The 19,834-nt window shown below is 42.1% G+C and overlaps 1 protein-coding gene across 4 annotated transcripts in view; it reads right to left on the bottom strand.

The window, feature by feature from the left end:
- Positions 1–667: 667 nt before the first annotated feature.
- MORC4 (MORC family CW-type zinc finger 4) overlaps positions 668–19,834 on the bottom strand; it is a 51,809-nt gene continuing 32,642 nt past the window's right edge. For 3 of the 4 annotated variants that reach the window (XM_032330636.1, XM_032330639.1, XM_032330637.1), the window contains 7 exons: positions 18,004–18,132; positions 15,710–15,778; positions 15,270–15,321; positions 13,715–13,890; positions 2,034–2,727; positions 1,466–1,749; positions 668–1,162 (listed from right to left, as the gene is read on the bottom strand). In XM_032330636.1, the coding sequence (XP_032186527.1) occupies positions 1,009–1,162; positions 1,466–1,749; positions 2,034–2,727; positions 13,715–13,890; positions 15,270–15,321; positions 15,710–15,778; positions 18,004–18,132 (1,558 nt within the window). In that variant the 3' untranslated portion in view covers positions 668–1,008. The remainder of the gene's footprint in view (positions 1,163–1,465; positions 1,750–2,033; positions 2,728–13,714; positions 13,891–15,269; positions 15,322–15,709; positions 15,779–18,003; positions 18,133–19,834) is intronic. The other variant, XM_032330638.1, reaches the window with a different exon arrangement.

The raw sequence follows: 19,834 nt of genomic DNA on the forward strand, positions 1-19,834 counted from the left end.
TAGTTCTGTTCACATTAACCCATCACTGCTATCACATGTCCTTTTCACATTCTAGCTTTTGTTCATGCTATTCTTCCAGAGGTAATGCTGAATGACATGAACTGCAAATATAAAATTACCTTATACATTCAACAGTCTCTCATCTGATATCTATATCCAAACCTACTCATTCTTTTTTAAAACAATTTATTTTTTTCCAATGTAAGAAGAATAATGGGTTTATATAGAAAATTTGAAAAAGGCAGGAAGATAGCGAGAAGAAAAAAAAAAAAATCAACCATAGTCCTACCCCTAGAGGACAACCATTGTTGCCATTGTTGACAGTGTGGTCGTGCTCGTTCTTTAAACAAATCTTAGTTTAGGTCCCATTTCTGATGTGATGCCTGCCTCACCTTCCTCCCCCAGAATTTCTCTATCACGTTTGTACCCCTCACTTGTACCAGTTAGTGAACCTGGCGTGTGTCCTGCACTTCCAACTAGGTTGTTGGACGCTCGAAGGCTGCAGCCATGAATTCTACTTCTTAATTTATCCCCAAACACCTACCACATTGGACCCAGTATTTGCTGGCTGATTTAACCTAAATGAATACAAACCACTTCAGAAAGGATATAAAACAGGCCAGTATCTACATCACGAAAATTAAAGCTTTCAGGTCACCTGGCTTGGTGATTACGGTTTTTTCTGTTCCTGGAACTCCTGAAAGCCTATTAACTAGCCTCTTTCTCCACATCAAAACTGAATAAGAAGCAGAATGAGTGACAGCCAGGATTTACTCAAAGATTCTCTATATAAGGCATAAAAAGGTGGGGGGGGAAGGGGAGATGGAGAGAGAGGGGGAGAGGGAAGGAGGAGGAAGAAGGGAATGAAGAAGAGAAGAAAAGAAAAGAGAAGACAAGAGAAGAGTAGAGTAGGGTAGGGTAGAGTAGAGTAGGGTAGGGTAGAGTAGGGTAGGGTAGGGTAGGGTAGGGTAGGGTACAGAAGGGTATATAGAGTGTATAGTCCGGTGCTCAATCCAGTATGTGATTTGCCTCCAGCACCGTATACAGGATCCCATCCACTTGCTCTGAGTCAAACCCGATCTCACGAAGCTCCAAGTGAGGGAGGACAGAAGTAAGGAGATAGCTGACGTGGATACGCAGCCGCGTAAGCTTTGCCAAAGCCCTGTATGATGGAGTGAGGGGGCAGAAGAGATGACATGAAGTCATTAGCCAACAGAACAAAATGAAGCTCCTTAAAAATGGGCCTACATCTCTCAACAATGACGTGTCCATTAGCTAGACAGAAAGAAGAAAGCACGGTGCCACCAAACACAGGGAGACTGCAGCTCTCTAAGTAATTCCTCGCTCCTTGGTGGCCTCTAAATTAATTAAGGCTTCCTCCCTTAGCTACGGCCAATAACTGGGGGTCCTAAGGGATGCTTCCCGTTAGCACTCACAAGCTGATAACTAAACCCTAGTAATTAACCTTTCTAGGTCATCTCCCTCTGGGGTCCGGTAGGAGACCTGAGCCTTCTGCAGCACTTCCAGGTGCATCTCTGTCTCCTTCAGTTTCTCTTTGAGTTCCTGCTTTTCTTCCTTGGTTCTCTCCAGCTCGGCTTTCAGAATTTGGAATTCAGCTTGGCGATAGCCCATGTGTTTCTTGCTCCAATACAAGCCTTCCGTCTCCTGGGTGGTGTAGGTCACCAATTCACTCTGGACTTTCTTGAATTCAGAATGCCAGTGATTCCTCTCCTGTTCCAGCTCCTCCACCTGCAGTCCAAGAAACAGAAATTCAATGACCCCCACATGCTAGGAGTGCACCAAAATGTGTCCCTAATACATTCCTCCATACACGTTCCACTGAGGGACCTTCTCAATCCCCAGATAGGGGCGGGAAGCCCATTCGGGTTCATTCAGTCTGAGACACGGCACAGAATGAGTCGATGGCTTCTGTTGTGGAAAGGCCTCAGGACGGGAAATCGTCAAGAGCCGCGACTCTCTGGTCTCTTGGTTACAAGGATCTCTTATTCCTAGTGGGAAGGTGATGCCCTAACCTTTTGCTGGAACAAGTTCCGCTCAGCCAAAACACGTTCCAGTTTTTCTGTGGTTCTTTTCAGTTCTTCCAGTTCTCTTTGGTTCTTCATCTTTGGCGAACTGCGACCTCCGCCCTCCTCAGAACCTCGGCCCTTCTCCCCAGTGGCTGCGGCAGGGGGGGGACCAGAGGCCACGGAGGGGTAAGGCCCGGGGCTCCAGGATTCCACTGCTTTTCTCCTCTCAGCCAGCTCCTCTCTGTTGAAAGGGATCAGTTGAATGGGAGCTCCTGAATCTCTAACACCTTTTGCAACACCGACAACAGCTACAAAAGGTCCCTTGTTTACTTCCTCTTTGTTTACATTTGTGCTGCCTCTGTTAGATTCTTCTGCTACCAATCTTGGCATCTGATCTTCTAATTCTTCAGGGAGCAGGGACCCCTGGTGTTGGTCTTGGGCCCCTGAATACAGGACTGACACCTCCCTACTCTGACTGGGATTCTTGTTTGCATCTGGGTATTCTGGAGAAAGGTACGGTGGTGTGCTTCTCTCCGAACTGGATTTATCATGGCTGTTCTCCCCTTCTGGGTAGGAGACAGCTGCCTCCACCCTCCTATAAGGGCCAGGCATGGAATAATCTAGAGGAGGTGTTGTCATCTCATTCTGGAGCCTTCTTCGTTTCTCCACCGGCTCCTCTCCCAGGATCCATTTGTACTTACTGCAAGAAGAAGAGGGAATTAAATGTTAAGCTGTCAAAATACAAGCTAGGTGTATTCTTATCCCATGGAGCCTCTCTCCAAACTTCCTGCATTAGAACTGACTCTAGCTGTTATCCACAGATCGCTTCAGGTTAGGAAAACACAACTCTACCCCCGAACTCCAAATCCTTCACTCATGCACCTTGCTGAGCTAGCAACCAGTCTGAATGGAGAGATGAAATCAAAAAGTATGAGAGTCAGTATCTGGATATAACAAGACCAAGTTGATCTTGGTAAGAATTCTGAAAACAGGATTGAAACCAGCGTGACTCGGAAGTTTCCAAAAGGCAAGGAAAGGGAGAAACACACACACACACACAAATACACATGCAAAATCCCCTAACACGAGAATGGAAAAAAAGGTCATAAAAAGCCTGGTAGAGTATGCGGAGGAAAGCTGAGCCAGCTCGTTAATTTTCAAGTGTCACAAAAACCTCCCAGTATCAAAGACTTAGGCACATTTTTTATATTGCAACAGAACACCATGCAGTTCCTTTGCCAGCCAACTGGATTGTGGCTATAGCCCATTATTCACTTATAAAAGTTAATTAAAACACAGGGCCCTAGTCAGAAACAAACAAGTGGAATCGGCCACTTCAAATCATTTCCCTCTTCGGGTAAAAGAACGGCCCTCTGTCAGGGCAAACAGGCACTCCCTCACTTCTTCAGGAAAGTGCAGGAGAGTAATGGCACCATTGCCTTCCATTTCTGGCTTCTATTCGCACTAAGTGGTGAAGGAACTAAGGAAATGACTGGCACCCGTGAAATCCACAGGCAATTTAAAATCCTGCAGTAGGACAGGACACCTCCCCCACCCCCGGCACGCCAGCTCATTTTTACCCCATAATTATTTTGTCCTCCCTGCAGAAAATGTAGAAATTTCTAAGTAAATATCAAATTCCAAATTTTCAATGAGAAAGAATCAGGCATGTCATCAGTCACCTTACAGTGTTTCAAGGCTGCCCACTTTTCTTTGCAAGTTCTGAGAACGTTTGTAAGACATCTCAAACCTTAGCTTCTTACAGCGCCCTGAACATTCTTTGAAACTAGTGTTCACCCAGAAAGAAAACTGGTCTTGCTGTGTCAACCTTAGGGGGAAAGCAAAAATATTTAGGGGCAATGTGAGACCAAATGCATTCATCTAGAACCTGCATAAAGGGCCACTGCAGAGGGCCCATTTAGCTGTGGTAGGGAGGAAGAGTCAGTCTCTCAGTTCAGAGGTAGGAAGGAAGGGTACACGATCCCAGATAGCAAGACCACACTTCTATGAAAGGCAATTAGTCAAATGATATGCTTTCTCTTCCTTTTGCTGCCTCCAAGGGTTCTATCTTTATCTCTCTCCCTGTATTTCTTTTCTTTGGTAATCTCAGACCACCTCTGGGCTATAACCTCTGGTCATTCCCCCAGCCCTGATCTCTAGTATGGAATTTCCAATCACCCAACACACCCCTTCCTGCCTGTCCCACTGGTGTCTCAGGGTGTAGAAAACTGGCCTTCTGTTGTCAAGGTCAAACCCATTCCCTCTCCTATGTCTGATTTGTGTTATGACACCAGCAAACTCTCAGTAATTTTACATAGTTCTACTACTAGCAATACTCAGGTTTGAGCTCACATTCCCTGTCCTGAGCTACTGCAATGGCTTCCTCCAGTCTCCCCTTCTCTCACTGACAGACCACCTGCTGCCAAGCTACTAATCTTCCTAAGGTGCTGCCCTGTTTATGTTACACCCTTATTTGAAATCTTTATTTATTGCTACCCACAACACAAAATCTCAAATGCCTTAGTTTGGTATTCCATTCCAAAACCTAAGAAACCTTTACTGAGCACTTACTCCATGCCAGACAGTATGATAAGTGCTTAATGTGCCTGGTCTCATTCAGTTTTCCCAAAAACCCTGAGGTAAGTGGTATGTTTATCTGCATTGGTTAAAGAGGATGCTCAGATGTAGAGAAGTTAACTTTGTCAGGGTCATGTAGCTAGTCAGGGGCAGGGATGGGACATTACTTGGCCCCAGCTTTCTCTCTCATTACTTCCCTTCAAAAACACCAGCCAAAAGAAATGCCCATGATTTCTTATGCTGCTTCGTTTGATTGGAATGCCCTTCTCCTACCCAATACTGCGCGTCTAATCTGGCTCAAATACTACCTCTGAATTCCTACAGCACCTTAGCACTCAATTATAACATATTATCTCTTTTTTACCCTGTGTGTGTGTGTATGTGTGTGTGTGTCTTGTAAATTCCCTACTAAAGTACTAAAGTATAAGCTCCTTGACAGAAGAGAGCTTAACTAGCTGTGCTAGATGGGAAGGAAGGGACAAAACCTGGCACATAAGAGGAAATAAAAATGAAACTATTATGTGAGAGAAAAATAAGTGGTTCTAGAACTTAGTGGTTCTAGAAGTACTTAGCGGTTCTGTAAGTAAAGGTCTGATCTTCCCCTTAGGGACTGATTCTTATTCCAGACCTGTATTCACTCATTTAGTAAGGACTAATTGAGGGTTTATCCACCAGGAATTCTTTTCAAACTACATAGCTAGTTTCTTCTCATTTTCTTTTCTTTTTCTTAAGATTTTATTTATTTATTTGAGAGAGAGAGAGAGCACAAGCAGGGGAAGTTGCGGTGGGAGAGAGAGAAGCAGGCTCCCTGCTGAGCAGCGAGCCCCATGCCGATGCAGGGCTCGATCCCAGAACTCCTGAGCTGAAGGCAGACGCTTAACCAAATGAGCCAGCCAGGCGCCCCATCTTCTCATTTTCTCCTTTTTTTTTTTGTCGTACTCCTCAACTGTCTGCCTGCAGAGGAGCCAGCTGATATTTTGATAGGGGACTGCATCAAATCTGTAGCTCAATTTGGGGAATATGGCCATCTTAACAACAGCAAATCTTCTAATCCATAAACACGACATGTCTTTCCATTTACTCAGGTCTTCTTTAATCGCATCCAAAAATATTTTGCAGTTCTCAGTTTACAAGGCTTACTTGCACTTCTGTTAAATTTATTCCTAAAGACTATTTTTGAAGCCACTGTAAATTAAATCACTTTACTGTTTTCTTAAAGTTTTTAGTGGCTACTTATGTATTTGAAGTACAGTTAACATACAGTGTTATGTCAGCTTCAGGTGTACAATATAGTGATGCAGCAATTCCATACAGTACTCAGTGCTCCTCCAGATAAATGTGCTCTTAATCCCCTTTATCTATTTCACCCATTCCCCCCCATCACCCATCTGGCAACCACCAGTTTGTTCTTTATATTTAAGAGTCCATTTTATCATTTGATTTTTTTTCCCTCTGCTTGTTTTTTGTTTGTTTTGTTTCTTAAATTTCACATAGGCGTGAAATCACACAATATTTGTCTTTTTTTATCTGACTTATTTCACTTAGCATTATACCCTATCCTGTTGCAAATGGCAAGATCTCATTTTTTGTGGTAATATTCCACTGTGTGTGTGTGTGTGTACCCCATCTTCTTTATCTAGTCATCTACCAACAAACACTTGGGCTGCTTCCATGTCTTGGCTACCGTAAATAACACTGCAATGAACACAGGGCTGCATATGACCTATTCAAATTAGTTTTTTCATTTCCTTTGGATAAATACCAACAGTGCAATTACTGGATCAAATGGTCATTCTATTTCTAACATTTTGAGGAACCTCCATACTGTTTGGTTCCAGAGTGGCTGCACCAGTTTGCATTCCCACCAACAATGCAAGAGGTTCCCCTTTCTCCACATCCTCCCCAACACCTGTTGTTTCTTGTGTTGTTGACTTTAGCCATTCTGGTAGGTGTGAGGTGATAGCTCATTACGGTTTTGATTTGGTTTTTTCCTGGTATGAGTGATTTTGAATATCTTTTCATGTGTCTGCTGGCCATTTGCATGTCTTCTTGAGAAATCTCTGTTCAGGCCCTTTGCCCATTTTTTAGCCAAATTTTTTGTGGGTTTTTTTTTTATGTTGTGTTAAGTTCTTTATATATTTTGGATATTAAGCCCTTATTGGATATAAAATTGGCAAACATCTTCTCCCATTCAGTGGGTTACTTTGGTTTTTTTGTCGATGGTCTCCTTCACTATGCAAAAGCTTTTTAGTCTGTTATTTAATTTCCACATATTTGTGAATTTCCCAAAATTTCTTCTGTTGTTGATTTCTACCTGAATTCCACTGGGATTGGACTACATTTTTTGCATGTTATTAATCCTTTCAATTTACTGAGGCTTGTTTTCGGGTCTAACATAGGTTCTTATCCTGGATAATACTCCATGTACACTTCAGAAGAATATAAAGTGTTCTATACATTTCTGTCAGGTCCAATTGGTTTATGGCATTCTTCAACTCTTCTGTTTCCTTGCTGATCTTCTACCCATAATGGAAGGTGGGCCATTGAAGTTTTCAAGTATTATTGATATCCATTTCTTCCTTCAATTCTGTCTGCTTTTGCTTCATATATTTGGGGGAGCTCTGTTATTAGGTCCACATATAGGTATAATTACTACATCTTCCTGATGAACTCTGTCATGAAATATTCCTCCTAAAATCTAGTAACACCTTTTTGTTTGAAGTCAACTTTGTCTGATATTAGCATAAGCACTCTAGCTCTCTTATGGTTGCTTTTGCATGGTATATCTGCTTCCACTCTTTTATTTTCAACCTATTTATATCTCTGATTATAAAGTGTTTCTCCTGTATATTTGGATTTTTTTAAAAATCCAATCTTGATATTTTCTGATTGGATCGTTTGAACTAGTCATATTTACTGTTATTATGGAAATGACAGAATTTATATCTGCTATTTAGCTTGCTGTATTCTATATGTGCCATGCCTTCTTTGTTCCTTTCTTCTTCTACTGTTCCTTTTTCACGTTATATGGATATTTTCCAGTTTAACACTTATAAATCTAACAACACATTGCTGTAACTATTACTTTATGTAATGTTACGCCTTTTGAGGAAGTGGAGAGAAGAAAGAGCAACTGCATATTTATAATGTTTATAGAGTCTGCTAATCAACCTTATTTTTCCATTTGAAATTTTCTTCATTTCTTACTATGGTGTTCTCTCTTTACTCCAGTACTTCTTTGCTTCCACTCACCTCCTTTGTGCTGTTATTGTCAAACATTTCACATCTGTGGATGAGCCCAACAACGAAGTTATACACATATATAAAATTATATACATATATACACTTAATTTTATGAAATTATTCTTTAAATTAACTTAGTTAAGAATAAAACAGTAAGGGTGCCTGGGTGGCTCAGTCAGTTAAGCACCTGCCTTTGGCTCAGGTCATCATCCCAAGGTCCTAGGATCGACCCCACGTTGGGCTCCCTGCTCAGCAGGGAGTCTGCTTCTCCCTCTGCCCCTCCCCCTGCTCAGGCTCTTTCTCTCTCAAATACATAAATGAATAAATGAATGACTAAATGAATGAATGAATGAATGAATGAATGAATAAATAGAAACAGGAAAAAAAGCCATTATATTGTCTTTTATAATGAATTAGTTATCATTGCCAGTACTCTTATTTTTCATGTGAATTTGAATTACTATCTGGTATCACTTGCTTTCATCCTAAAGAACTCCCTTCAGTATTCCTTTTTTTTTAAGATTTATTTTATTTATTTGACAGAGAGAGCGATGGCAAGACAAGGAACACAAACAGGGGGAGTGGGAGAGGGAGAAACAGGCTCCCGCTGAGCAGGGAGCACAATGTGGGGCTCTATCCCAACACCCTGGGATAATGACCAGAGCCAAAGGCAGACAATTAATGACTGAGCCACCCAGGCATCCCCTTCAGTATTTCTTTTTTTTTTTTTAATTTTTAAAAAATTATTTATTTGACAGATCACAAGTAGGCAGAGAGGCAGGCAGAGAGTGAGAGAGGAGGAAGCAGGCTCCCTGCTGAGCAGAGAGCCCGATGTGGGACCCTGGGATCATGACCTGAGCCGAAGGCAGAGGCTTTTACCCACTGAGCCACCCAGGCGCCCCCCTTCAGTATTTCTTGAAAGGGATTTTTACTAGAAACAAATTCCATCTGCTTTTGTTTATCTGGGAAATGTATTATTTCACCTTCATTTTCTAAAGATAGTTTTACTGGATTTAAGATTCTTGCTTGACACTTTTTCTTCTTTTACTACCATGAATATGTGATGTGACTGCCCTGTGGTCTCCATTATTTGTGTTGGTTGGTTGGTTGGTTGGTTGGTTGTAGTTTCCGAGGTAGGGTTTAGTGATTCATCAGTTGCGTATCACACCCAGTGCTCATTCTATCACGTGCCCGCCTTCATGCCCATCACCCAGGTATGCCTTCCTTAAAATGGCTGCCTTGAAGTCTGTGTCTACTAAATCCAACATCTGGGTCTCTTCATGAGCACTTTCTATTATCTGCTTTTTCCCCCCTCTATGTACAGGTCACACTTTCCTATTTCTTTGCATGCCTCATGATTTTTTTCCTGACAATTGACTATTTTCATTTTTAAAGATTTTTTTTTTTAATTTTAAAGTAATCTCCACAGCCAACGGAGGGCTTAAACTGACAACCGTGAGATCAAGAGTCACACACTCCACCAACCAAGCCAGCCAGGCGCCGAGAGTTGGGTATTTTTAATAACAGAACAGCAACTCTGGACACTGCTCCCATATGCCTGAGTGGTTGATGTTGTTGTCTGCTTGGTTGTTTAGTGACTTGGCTGAAGAAATCAGAGCAGAATAAATCTGAACAGAAGTATCAGAGGCTGTTCACTGTAGAACAAATTGATTTCTTCTTGGTTTTTCTCTCTTACCTGGCCATGCAGGAGTCACCCCTGGGTCAGCATAGGCCAGTTACTGGTCACAGATTGTGCTTAAGCCCCCACAGCCAGTTAGCTTTTTACCCTCTCCCATTGGGTGTATGTATGGCGTGGAGGCTGCTATCACAGTTCAAGGAATCTGTTTTGGCCCCACTTCCGGCCTGGTAGTAGCAGCTTGGATTTTCCCTCTCGAATCACCTCTGGGAGGGCACGACTTTGAGCATGCACACAGTCTTCCAGTCTACCAGGATACGTGTGATTTCTTTTTAAGCCTGGTTTCCTAGGAATTGCCCCTGGGTCAGAAAAGCTTATTAATTGGCCAGTGGTTAGACAGAGGCTGTGCTTAAGTCCCTAGTGCCACTGAGGGCCCTGTCCTTTTGTTGCTTGATCTGCGTGAGACTCAAGGACTGCCTTAAAGTTCACCTCTTGTCCTAGCCTGACTGCTTCCGGGGAAATGGAGCCTCGTGCCTATGTGCAGCCTTCCTAATCCCAGGGCTGACTGTGATGCCAGGAGAGGTCTTTCTTGACTGTCTTTCTCCTTGGTTCTCTCTGTTAGCAAACTTCTGACCGCTCAGCCATTTCGCTTGTTGTAACGTGTTATCACAGAGCTATGAGAGCCCTCTTAATGACTGCTTACCAAGATTTCCAGTATTTTTGACAGTGCTTTTACGAATGGAATTCTCCATGATCTGTTCCGCATAAAAGTCAGGTCCTTCCGGTAGAGTGAAGGAGTTCTTCATCTTTCAGGCCCCTTGACCTAAGCAGAACCTTGGTGCCACTGTCCAAAAGTGGCATAAAAGAAAATTTTCTTTATGAATGTGGATGCCAGGATGTTTTTTGGGGCTTGCTACTTTAGGCATGAACCTCTGCCCTGTAAGCAAGCTGGAGCTAGAGCAGCAGGAGTCCAGTACTGTCAGCACGCTGTCCTGAGGGGAGGGCTTCCACCCTGAGTGGGGGCTGCATGGGAGAAGAGAGACCTAGTATTCTGGGTTGGCCTGGAATAGAGTTTTTGCAAGACAGAACTAGGGCACTTGAGAAAAGCCGGAGGCCTGTCCAACCCAGGTGAGACCACAGCTCCACACTGGGAGCTAGGGAAAGAAGGAGCCCCCACCTTTTTGACCATACCCATTTGGATTAGAACTCCCTGAGAAGTTTTTGTAAAATACAGCTTGAAGAGGGATAGGAGCAAAGCTGAAGGCTGAAGACCGTTGCAGTTGTCTCTGAGATTTCAAAGATTTTCTTCAATGAATGTTTTTTTGCTGTATGCCTCTAGGACAATTTCAAGGAGCTTCAGATGCTTGTTTTGTTTTGCTTAATAATATTTTCCAGTTACTGAGGTTATTTGTTGGTGAAAGAGTCTATCACACTCCTCATTTCTCCATTCTGGAAGTCTCTCTCATTAAAATGTTAACACTGGCTGCTGAATCCATTTTATTCACTTATAAAATTGTTCTTCTCTTTCTACCTTGTGTTTGTTGTTTCAAATATTCCTTTAAACATATCAGAATGTCTGTCTTCCTCTTCTTCAACTATTACAGTGTAATTTGGATGGTTTCTTTTTGTTATCCTTTTAAAACATGAACTCTTTATAATTAGCCTTCGATATATAGTTTATTCAAGGGGTCTCTAAACAACTAAATAAATTATAGCTACTAATTCCCTCCTGTGTCTATATGCTAATGGATACTTTGGACCTTAAGTTTGTAACTGCACATATGAAACCTAGCATGTATTGGGGATACTTACATACAGAACTCTGACTGCCATAAAATTCTTCATTTTTGAGTCCATCACTGCCTTAGAACATTGCCTTTCATACAGCAAGCACTCAAATATATGCAGAATAAATGAAGAAAAAGGACTATTTCCTTTAACAGAAATAAGCTAAATGATTATGCCCACTTGCATCCTGGCTGAACCTATTCCTCACCGCGTGTCCTCCCATCCCCTTGGCTAGTTTGTGAAACTCACAAAGCTATTTCCAATGACCCCTCGGGAGCCCCTGCTAGGTCAAATAACTTATTCCGCTAAAACTTTAAAAAAGTCTCTTGGATAGTATGGGCTTTATTTTATCTAGTGTTGGAAAGCTGTACTACATGACCCAAGGACCCTTATTAGCTTCAGGTTTTGATAAATAACACAAGAGACCTTTGTAACTGCTGACTAAACCTATTACCTCATTAACATTGTTTTACCAAGAAAGCCATGTATATTTTACCAAACCCCTGCATACCTTCACTTCTCCCTATAATAAGGCAGACTCTTTGCACTCAATCTGAATCCCCTTATCCACGTCGCTTAAAATGACAGCCTCAGCTTACTGACCCTATATAAAACAGGACATTAGCAATATCACTGATCACGTTATCGTTTTCCCTTGAAAGAATAGTATTCTCAAATTAAAATTACACACGAATGATGTACTTTGCCTGTCCTTTATAGCCAAAACCCAAACCTGGATATGGCTGTTCTATAAATAATTCATACAACAACCTCATTAAAGCCTGATGAAGTGCGCCACCCAATGGCCGTACTGCCATACTGCACTCATTAAATACACAAACACGTATCCGCGTCTATAACTTCCTTCCAGGGACTGGAAACCACTCAGGGTAACAAAAGAAACACTGCAGAAAAAGGAAAAGGCATTGGTTGCAGCAGGGAAAGGATAGCCTTCAAGAGCTATGACACCTTGAAATGCCAATGGCAATTTGGATGTGTGGCCACCTCAAGGAGATCAAAGCAGAGAGGCAACAATGTGCTTAAAAATTATGCAGCACTCTACTGTATGTCCCTCTTCACCTACAATGGGAGTTGGAAAACTATGGGTGGGAACAGAGTCAAATGAGACTCAAGGCCATAAGACGGACTGGACTCTATTTTGCCACACAGTTCAATCTTAGAAATGGCTCCTGTTGCAGGGCTCTGATTTCACTAGTTACTCAGGGCCTCCTAGCTCCCAAGGCACTGTTCTAGGTGATCTCCTACTGATTCTCATTTAATTCCTTTAGAGTTTTAATAGTGTCACTCCTAAAATAGCTTACTCCCTCTCGAGACCTTCTGTTCACGTTCAGGGGGGTCATGGGGTTCTTCGAATATCTACAGGGCTTAATTGTGGAAGAATCACAGAAGAGGGAACTTGAACACATATGGAGATATTTGCCTAGATGAGAAACTGAAAAGACCCACCTATGAAGCAAGACAAGGAAAAGACTCAGTACCGTTAGTGGGAAAAGCCAAGAGTCATTTTTGTTTGTTTTTTTACCCTGTTATGTACATACCATTGCTTCTATCCTATAATATATTAAGAAGATACCCCAAATGAAGAGGGTCAATGAAAAGTTCACAACCCACGATAAAACAGTCACATTACTGACAACTGCAGAAGTTTCTACTTTTAAAGGGCAACCCTGTACCTGCCTTATGGTTTGGCCTTGCCAGAAGGGAGAAGTATAGCGATAGGAGAAGGCAAGTCCTAATTAAGAGTCCTGAGTTCCAGTCTCATGGTAGTGGAGGGGCAGTCATATCGCTCAGCACTTCAAATACTCCTGCTATTTCAGAAAAAGAAGAGTTATGCTCCTTCCTGTTAGAAAGACTGACAAAATCATACCAACTAGGTGCTAGGAGATGGACAAGTGAAGCCCAAACGACACTCACACTCACAACTGACTCTAGGAGACAATGGATGAGAAGGCTTGCCTAATGGCACAAACTTCTAATAGTTGTTCTTTGTATGTGGCCAACATGTGCTAGACCTATGGGGCCCCACAGGACCTCAATATTCCTAAGGTTAAGGAAAGAAGTAACACTTACCTATGTTACATTACCTTACATTTGGATTGCATATTATGCTTTTCAAAGAGTTTTCACATCCATTATTTCACTTAACACAGTTCCCAACATAATGGGGATACAAAATACATAAAAGTATTTGTCAGTTGACTGCCTCAAAAGAGAGACAGACAAACTCGACACAGCAGTTGTAATGCTGAAAAATTGCAAGTACACGTAACACACAATTCTGTTACCCCCGAATCGTGTTTCTCCAACTGAAGTCCATGCTAGGCCTTAGGAGAAGCATAAATATGATAACCATCCCGGCTTACTTCACAGGAAAATGGACCCTGAGGCTTACTACTGAAGGCAAACTATATTCTGTACCCACCTGGAAAGCTGAAAAACACTGGAATCCAGAGGCTTAAGCTGAAGAGAGGGTGTCTTGCTTTCTTCTCCAACAGATGGAGGCCGGCTAGGACTATCCATTCCCTCATATTCAATTGTCTTATTGTTCAAGTCATCCATATCTCGACTAGCAGGGATCTTCAGCGGAGTGGCAAATACCTAGAGCAAAGAAAGAAGTGATTCATAAAAATCCCAATTTCAATAAAATATCAAAAGGATGAGTCAAATCCTTCTGATGCTAGGAGAAAACACTTGGCCAAATAAAAAGAAACTGGTTTCCTACACGAAACAAAAAGCGCGCAGTAACGTATACTAGACCACTGAACCTAGTTCAGTTATAACCTTATCGGCTGGACACCAACAGACCTCCCCAACTCACTTATTGGCTCCTAGAGTCACCCCACCCACAACACACACCCAGGCCCCCGAATCACCATCTAATTCTCTCCTGTGACCCAGTTGAGGGCTGGGGGGTCACTCCTCTGAGATCTGTGATGCGGGCAGGGGTGGAGGGAGTAAGCATCGCAGCAAATGTCAGGGCTGGTTTTGGAGAAATGCATGCAAGAGACGAACGCATATTCCCAGTGCACACACACAGAGACATGCATCTAAGATCTCGTGGGAGAGCCAGCTGAGGAAGAGAGTAGAAACAATGAAGGTAGAGGAATATAAAGGGGAGGTAAACTGAATGAGGACAGGGCGGTCCCAGGACATCTCCCAATCTCTAGATCAGATGATTAAGCCAAGACATTAGGGTATGAAACCTGGTTATTCATATGCCTGGGTCTCAGTAGGATGTCAGAAGATTAGTATCAAATTGCCTCTATCCTCACCAGTCTGACCTACCCTGATTGGGAGGGGAGAAGGAGAATCTAACATGCTACTAGCAGATATCTCTAGGAAAGAGGGTCAAGAGGAAGATCATGCAGAAAGGCAAGGTTGGGTGGGGAAGAGACATGGGTGCTATGGTGGCTGTCAGGAAAGGAGTGTCCCTGAGAGGACGGCCAACCTTATTGCACCCTTCAGCGTCCGGAGCTGGGCAACCATGTCCGAGAGACAGTGCTCCTGAAAATTCAAAACAGCAGAGTCTTTATAAAGCCAGCCAGCCTGAAAGCAGGGATAGGGGAGGGGCAGAGAGAACCACCCCTTCTTCCCAAGAGGAAGGAGGAAGGAATCACCCTTGAATCCTGGAAGAAAGGAGATTGAGGAAAAACTAGACACTCAATAGGAGCAGCCTGTATGAGGACGGAACACAGCCTTGAATATTCTGGGACACTGAACGTGACATTCACACTGTCCAGAATCAGTATGAAATCCAAATCTGAGAAATAAAAGATTTGGCTCTTCTATTTTTGGTGATCTGAACATCAGTAACAGCAGATCAAGGCAAAATCAAAAGATCCAATGGAAAAAAAGATCACCAGAAGAAATGGTTTGTTATTTCTACGCAGCTTTCAAGACTGCTGCTTTCTTCAACCTATGTCCTCTGTTGGGGAAAATTTTCTGTGAGAAAACAAAGATGGCGGACTGTCTCTCACCTGGTGGTTCTCACTGTCCACTGGCAGCTTCTTCTTCTCAACCACTTGATCCCTAGGAGAAGATAAAAGTGTTATTTAGTTCACTCATGAAATTTCTTCATCTGAAATGGATTACCAATTGTAGATTTAGGTTATAAGGTTCCTTCCGAGTTGAGTAACTGAGGGTGCCTTCCTAAACTCTGCCACTGAAGAGAGAGGTCCAATGCCCCATCAAAAGAGAGAGAGGGGAAAAGGAAGGTGAGAGACAGAAGACAATCATGTGTTAGACACTCAGGAGATGATTAGAAGGAAGAAAGAATTAGGAGAACAGAAGTGAGAGGGAAATCATTCAAAGCCAAAAAAGAAAGAGAAGTCCTCTCTCTTCTTAAAACTCCCCCTGTCCTGCTAGGAAGGGTCAAGTCCCCTCTACTGTATGATCTAAAACCTTAGGTATACTCAACTGTTTTTTAGCTTTGTTCAAGTACAGGTCTTCATCGATGAGTTCTTGTTCCTCTGGAACAGAGCATCTCCTGCAGTGCAGAGAAGAAATCATCTTTGGGAAACAAAATGTGCCCTTTGGTTTTACCCTTTGCTTTCCTTACAACTATAATGAGGCAGGTCATAGAGGTTCACAACCCTTTGGCACTACAGAGTTCAGATTCCACCCACATTACAAAACCTGTGTGCCATGTTACCATGCAACAATTCTTTTTCATTGTTGTTTTTAAAGATTTTGTTTATTTGAGAAAAAGTGAGAGGGAGAGAGAGTGCATATGAGCATGAGCACAAACCAGGGAGGGGGGCACAGGCAGGAAGCCAGATGCAGGACTCAATCCCAAGACCCTGGGATCATTACCTGAGCCAAATGCAGATGCTTTACCGACTGAGGGCACCTAGATGTCCAACATGTAGCAATTCTTACTTCAAGGCATACCATCATCTAATTTTTGGTGCATATGTACCTTTCCCCCAGGACATACAAAGTACTTGACAGCTACAAAATTCCTATGATGGTGCATGGCAAGAAGCATAATCTCTATTTTTACACAGTGGATTTCAAGGATGAGAGAGACCTGCCTGAGGTTCCACACACAGAGATGATTGCTGAGACCAGAACCTGGGTCATACGCCTCATGTTTATGAAGAAAGTAATTCCCAAGGTGCAGTCTAGAAGCATGAGAATCCCTAAACTAAGTGATGATACCTGAAGAAGAAAATCAGAGGTGATGACAGAGGGAAGCAATAAGGGATTAAGAGCTTACATTGTAAAAGCAAAATAGTGGAGACTAGAGCAAAAAGAGGATTCTATAAATGGAAATACATCTGTTATATGTAGAGCACAAGAAGAGAATCTTAGGAGTAAACACTAAAAGGAGTACTAGAAAATGTATTCAGTGATCTAAAGCAATCCTAGAACAAATAAACAGAAATTTGTAATGACTGGAAACCCTATGTTATACCCATTTTATAAGGAGGCATTTCTTAGAAGGCTATGTCTCCTGAACTAAAGTGTAAACTGACAGAAGATCCAGGCTTCAAAAATGAGACTCCTGAGCACTTAGTCCCATGTTCTAGTCCTACCATCCTGGTTACTGTCCAGGGAGAGGGGCTTAGGTACTTCTGCAGATGATGGGGGAATGCTTACTCATCACAGACCTAGACCTCACTTACTTAATTTCCTCCATTTTAAACACTTTTCCTAAAATGCATACCGTGTTTTAGTACCTTTTTTACTATCAGCATTTATCCAACAGGGGGAAAACAATATTAAGAAAGTCAGAGCTGAAGTGAAGCAAACCATATTATTATTTTAAACTTGTGTGACTACTGAGTCAAATCGGAATATCTGTTAAACCGAAATGAATGCTCACGGATATTCCAGGCAGTATCCAGATGTTAGATGCTGCAAGGGACATGTGCACAGATGGCATTAAATGCACAACAGGTATCATGATAGATTTAGGCAGCGGAAGGGAAGCATATGAAGAAAATCATCAACTCCACCTGAAGTGTAAAGCCCTTGTTCTCAAGTAGTTTACAATCATTTGGAGAGCCAAAGTATATACATATGAACATTATCTAAAGAATACAAAACAGTATGTGAACAAATGTCAAGAATTAAACACCACAGGAAGCCAGCATAAAATCACTGTAAACTATTGTTAACAGGAGAAGTACCCCACAAGAATACTTCAGCTTCCCAGATGGATAAGATTTCGACAGGCAGATGGAATGCAGAAACACACTGTAAGCAAGGAGAATGACCCTCTCAAGTCATGGAGGAGGGAACAAGTATGGCGCGTGCAGGGAACACTGGTGCCACAGGCCTAGCGAAAGCATACAATTTGTGTTAAGCTACAGTGAAAACTAAGGCTGGATAGGTAAGGTGGGATCAGTTAGCAAGGGGCTCGGATGCCAGGCTGCAGAGTGTAGACTTGAGATAAAGTGTTTTAAGTGGGCAAAATGAACGTAAGGGAGTGGGGTTCCGGTTATGGAGTAAGTCCTGGGAATGAAAGCTACAGCAAGGGGAATATGGTCACTGATCCTGACATAGTGCTATATGGGGACAAATGGGAGCCACACTCGTGACAGCAGAATGGATAGACTTGTTCAATTACTATGCTTGTGTCAGACATCTGAAACCAATGTAACGTTATAGGTCAACTATACTCAGAAAAACTTTTTAAAAAAGTGTTTTAGAATATAGAGACAAATCAGGAATGTTCCCTAACACAGTACTGAGTCCCAACCTTACCTGTACTTTGGATGGGAATTATAGTAACAAAACCATCTTGCAGGTAATGTAGACGGATCAACCTTGCCAGGAAGCTTCCTCCATTTAAGACACTCGTCACACTGTACCCATGTCTGGTCAGGAATCTTCCTGAAAGAAGGAAAACAGAAATATGACTGCGTATATCCTAGATCTGTGCCCTTACGTTAGAAAGTCACACCCCAAAAGTGAAAAAACAAAATTTTATATAGGAAATGTGTTAGAACTGTTATGTTATGGTCAGGGTGTCTAAAATATGCATCTTGGGGGCACCTGGGAGGCTCAGAGGGTTAAGCCTCTGCCTTCAGCTCAGGTCATGATCTCAGGGTCCTGGGACAGAGCCCCATATTGGGCTCTCTGCTCAGCAGGGAGCCTGCTCCTCGCCCTCTCTCTGCCTGCTTGTGATCTCTTTCTCTCTATGTGTTAAATAAATAAAATTTTTAAAAAATATGCATCTTGAACTTCACAAATAAAATAATAATAGAACTATACCAGATATGGAGATGAAAAATTATAACAAGTATTAAGAAGGTAAGCTACCATTATTTTTGGAAGTAAATAATATTTATCCAGAATCACTTGTTTTAAACAAACAAGATGATAATTTTAACTCTAAAATTATTAGGAAAACATCTATATACACATCAATATATAAATATATGTATTATATGTTAAATATATATATTTAACAATATTACCAAGAACCAAAACCCACAGAAATCATTTTATTTGCTTCTATCCAGCTGTGCAACAAGCTTAAAGTGCATTTGTAGGAGTCACAGAAGCATCATCATCACAAAATCTCCCCCATTTCCCTACAGACTCCCTAGTCCTCTCTTTTTTCTGTTCAAAAGTCTTTGTTTATACCTCAGTCAAAACTTTATTAGGTTGGTATTCCCAACATTCATCTTAAAAACATCCTATAAATGTGATTAAATTTCCTAACTAGATATGGTAGCTCCAGTCCAACAACTGGTTGAATTAAGGTAAAATCCTTCCAGAGTTGTACACAAAGCCACTCCCATCCCTGCCAGGAAGCTTAACCCAGTGAACTATATCGCATCGTGAATGTGTTTCTCTGTGAAAGGAGGTGGTCTGTGTATAGGAGCAGTCAGCATCCAAGGAATGTAAAGCAGACTAGAGGGAAATGACTGGAGAAAAGAAGCAGAAAGAGGGCAGAGGGGCACCAAGGGCTGATTTGAGAAACATGTAAATGTTAGCCTAGAGCAAGATGTGTGTATATTACATTTATACCGTTCTTCTAATAGCCATTTCAACAAAGTGATACGGTTCTTTTATGTCTTAGTTCAATGTTCTTATCTTTTTTTTTTTTTTTAAAGAGAGAGAGCGCGCACACACACGTGCAAGCAGGAGGTGGTAGGGAGGGGAAGGGGCAGAGGCAGAGGGAGAGAATCTTAAGCAGGTTCCATGCCCAGCACAGAGCCTTATGTGGGGCTTGATCTCACAACCCTGAGCTCATGACCTGAGCTGAAATTGAGAGTCAGATGTTTAACCGAATGAGCCACCCAGGTGCCCCTTCCTTATGTTTTTAAATGATGCTTTTTTTCTAGCTATAAAAATACAAGATGATAGAAAAACTGGAAAATACATAAAGATATAAAAAAGAAAAGACACTCTTATTTCTACAACTCAAAGACAATGTCCTCTTCTTGTTTAAAACTCTGTTTTAACGAAGAGAGTTCATACACATTTCTGGATATACAGCTTCCTATCTCCTGGTTCCAGGCTGCCCCAGCCTTGTAACCTCTGAGCTCTAAGCTCAGGCCTGACCTCTGGTGTCCATATATTTCCA

This window comes from Mustela erminea, chromosome X (assembly GCF_009829155.1).
Source record: "Mustela erminea isolate mMusErm1 chromosome X, mMusErm1.Pri, whole genome shotgun sequence".
NCBI lineage: Eukaryota > Metazoa > Chordata > Mammalia > Carnivora > Mustelidae > Mustela > Mustela erminea.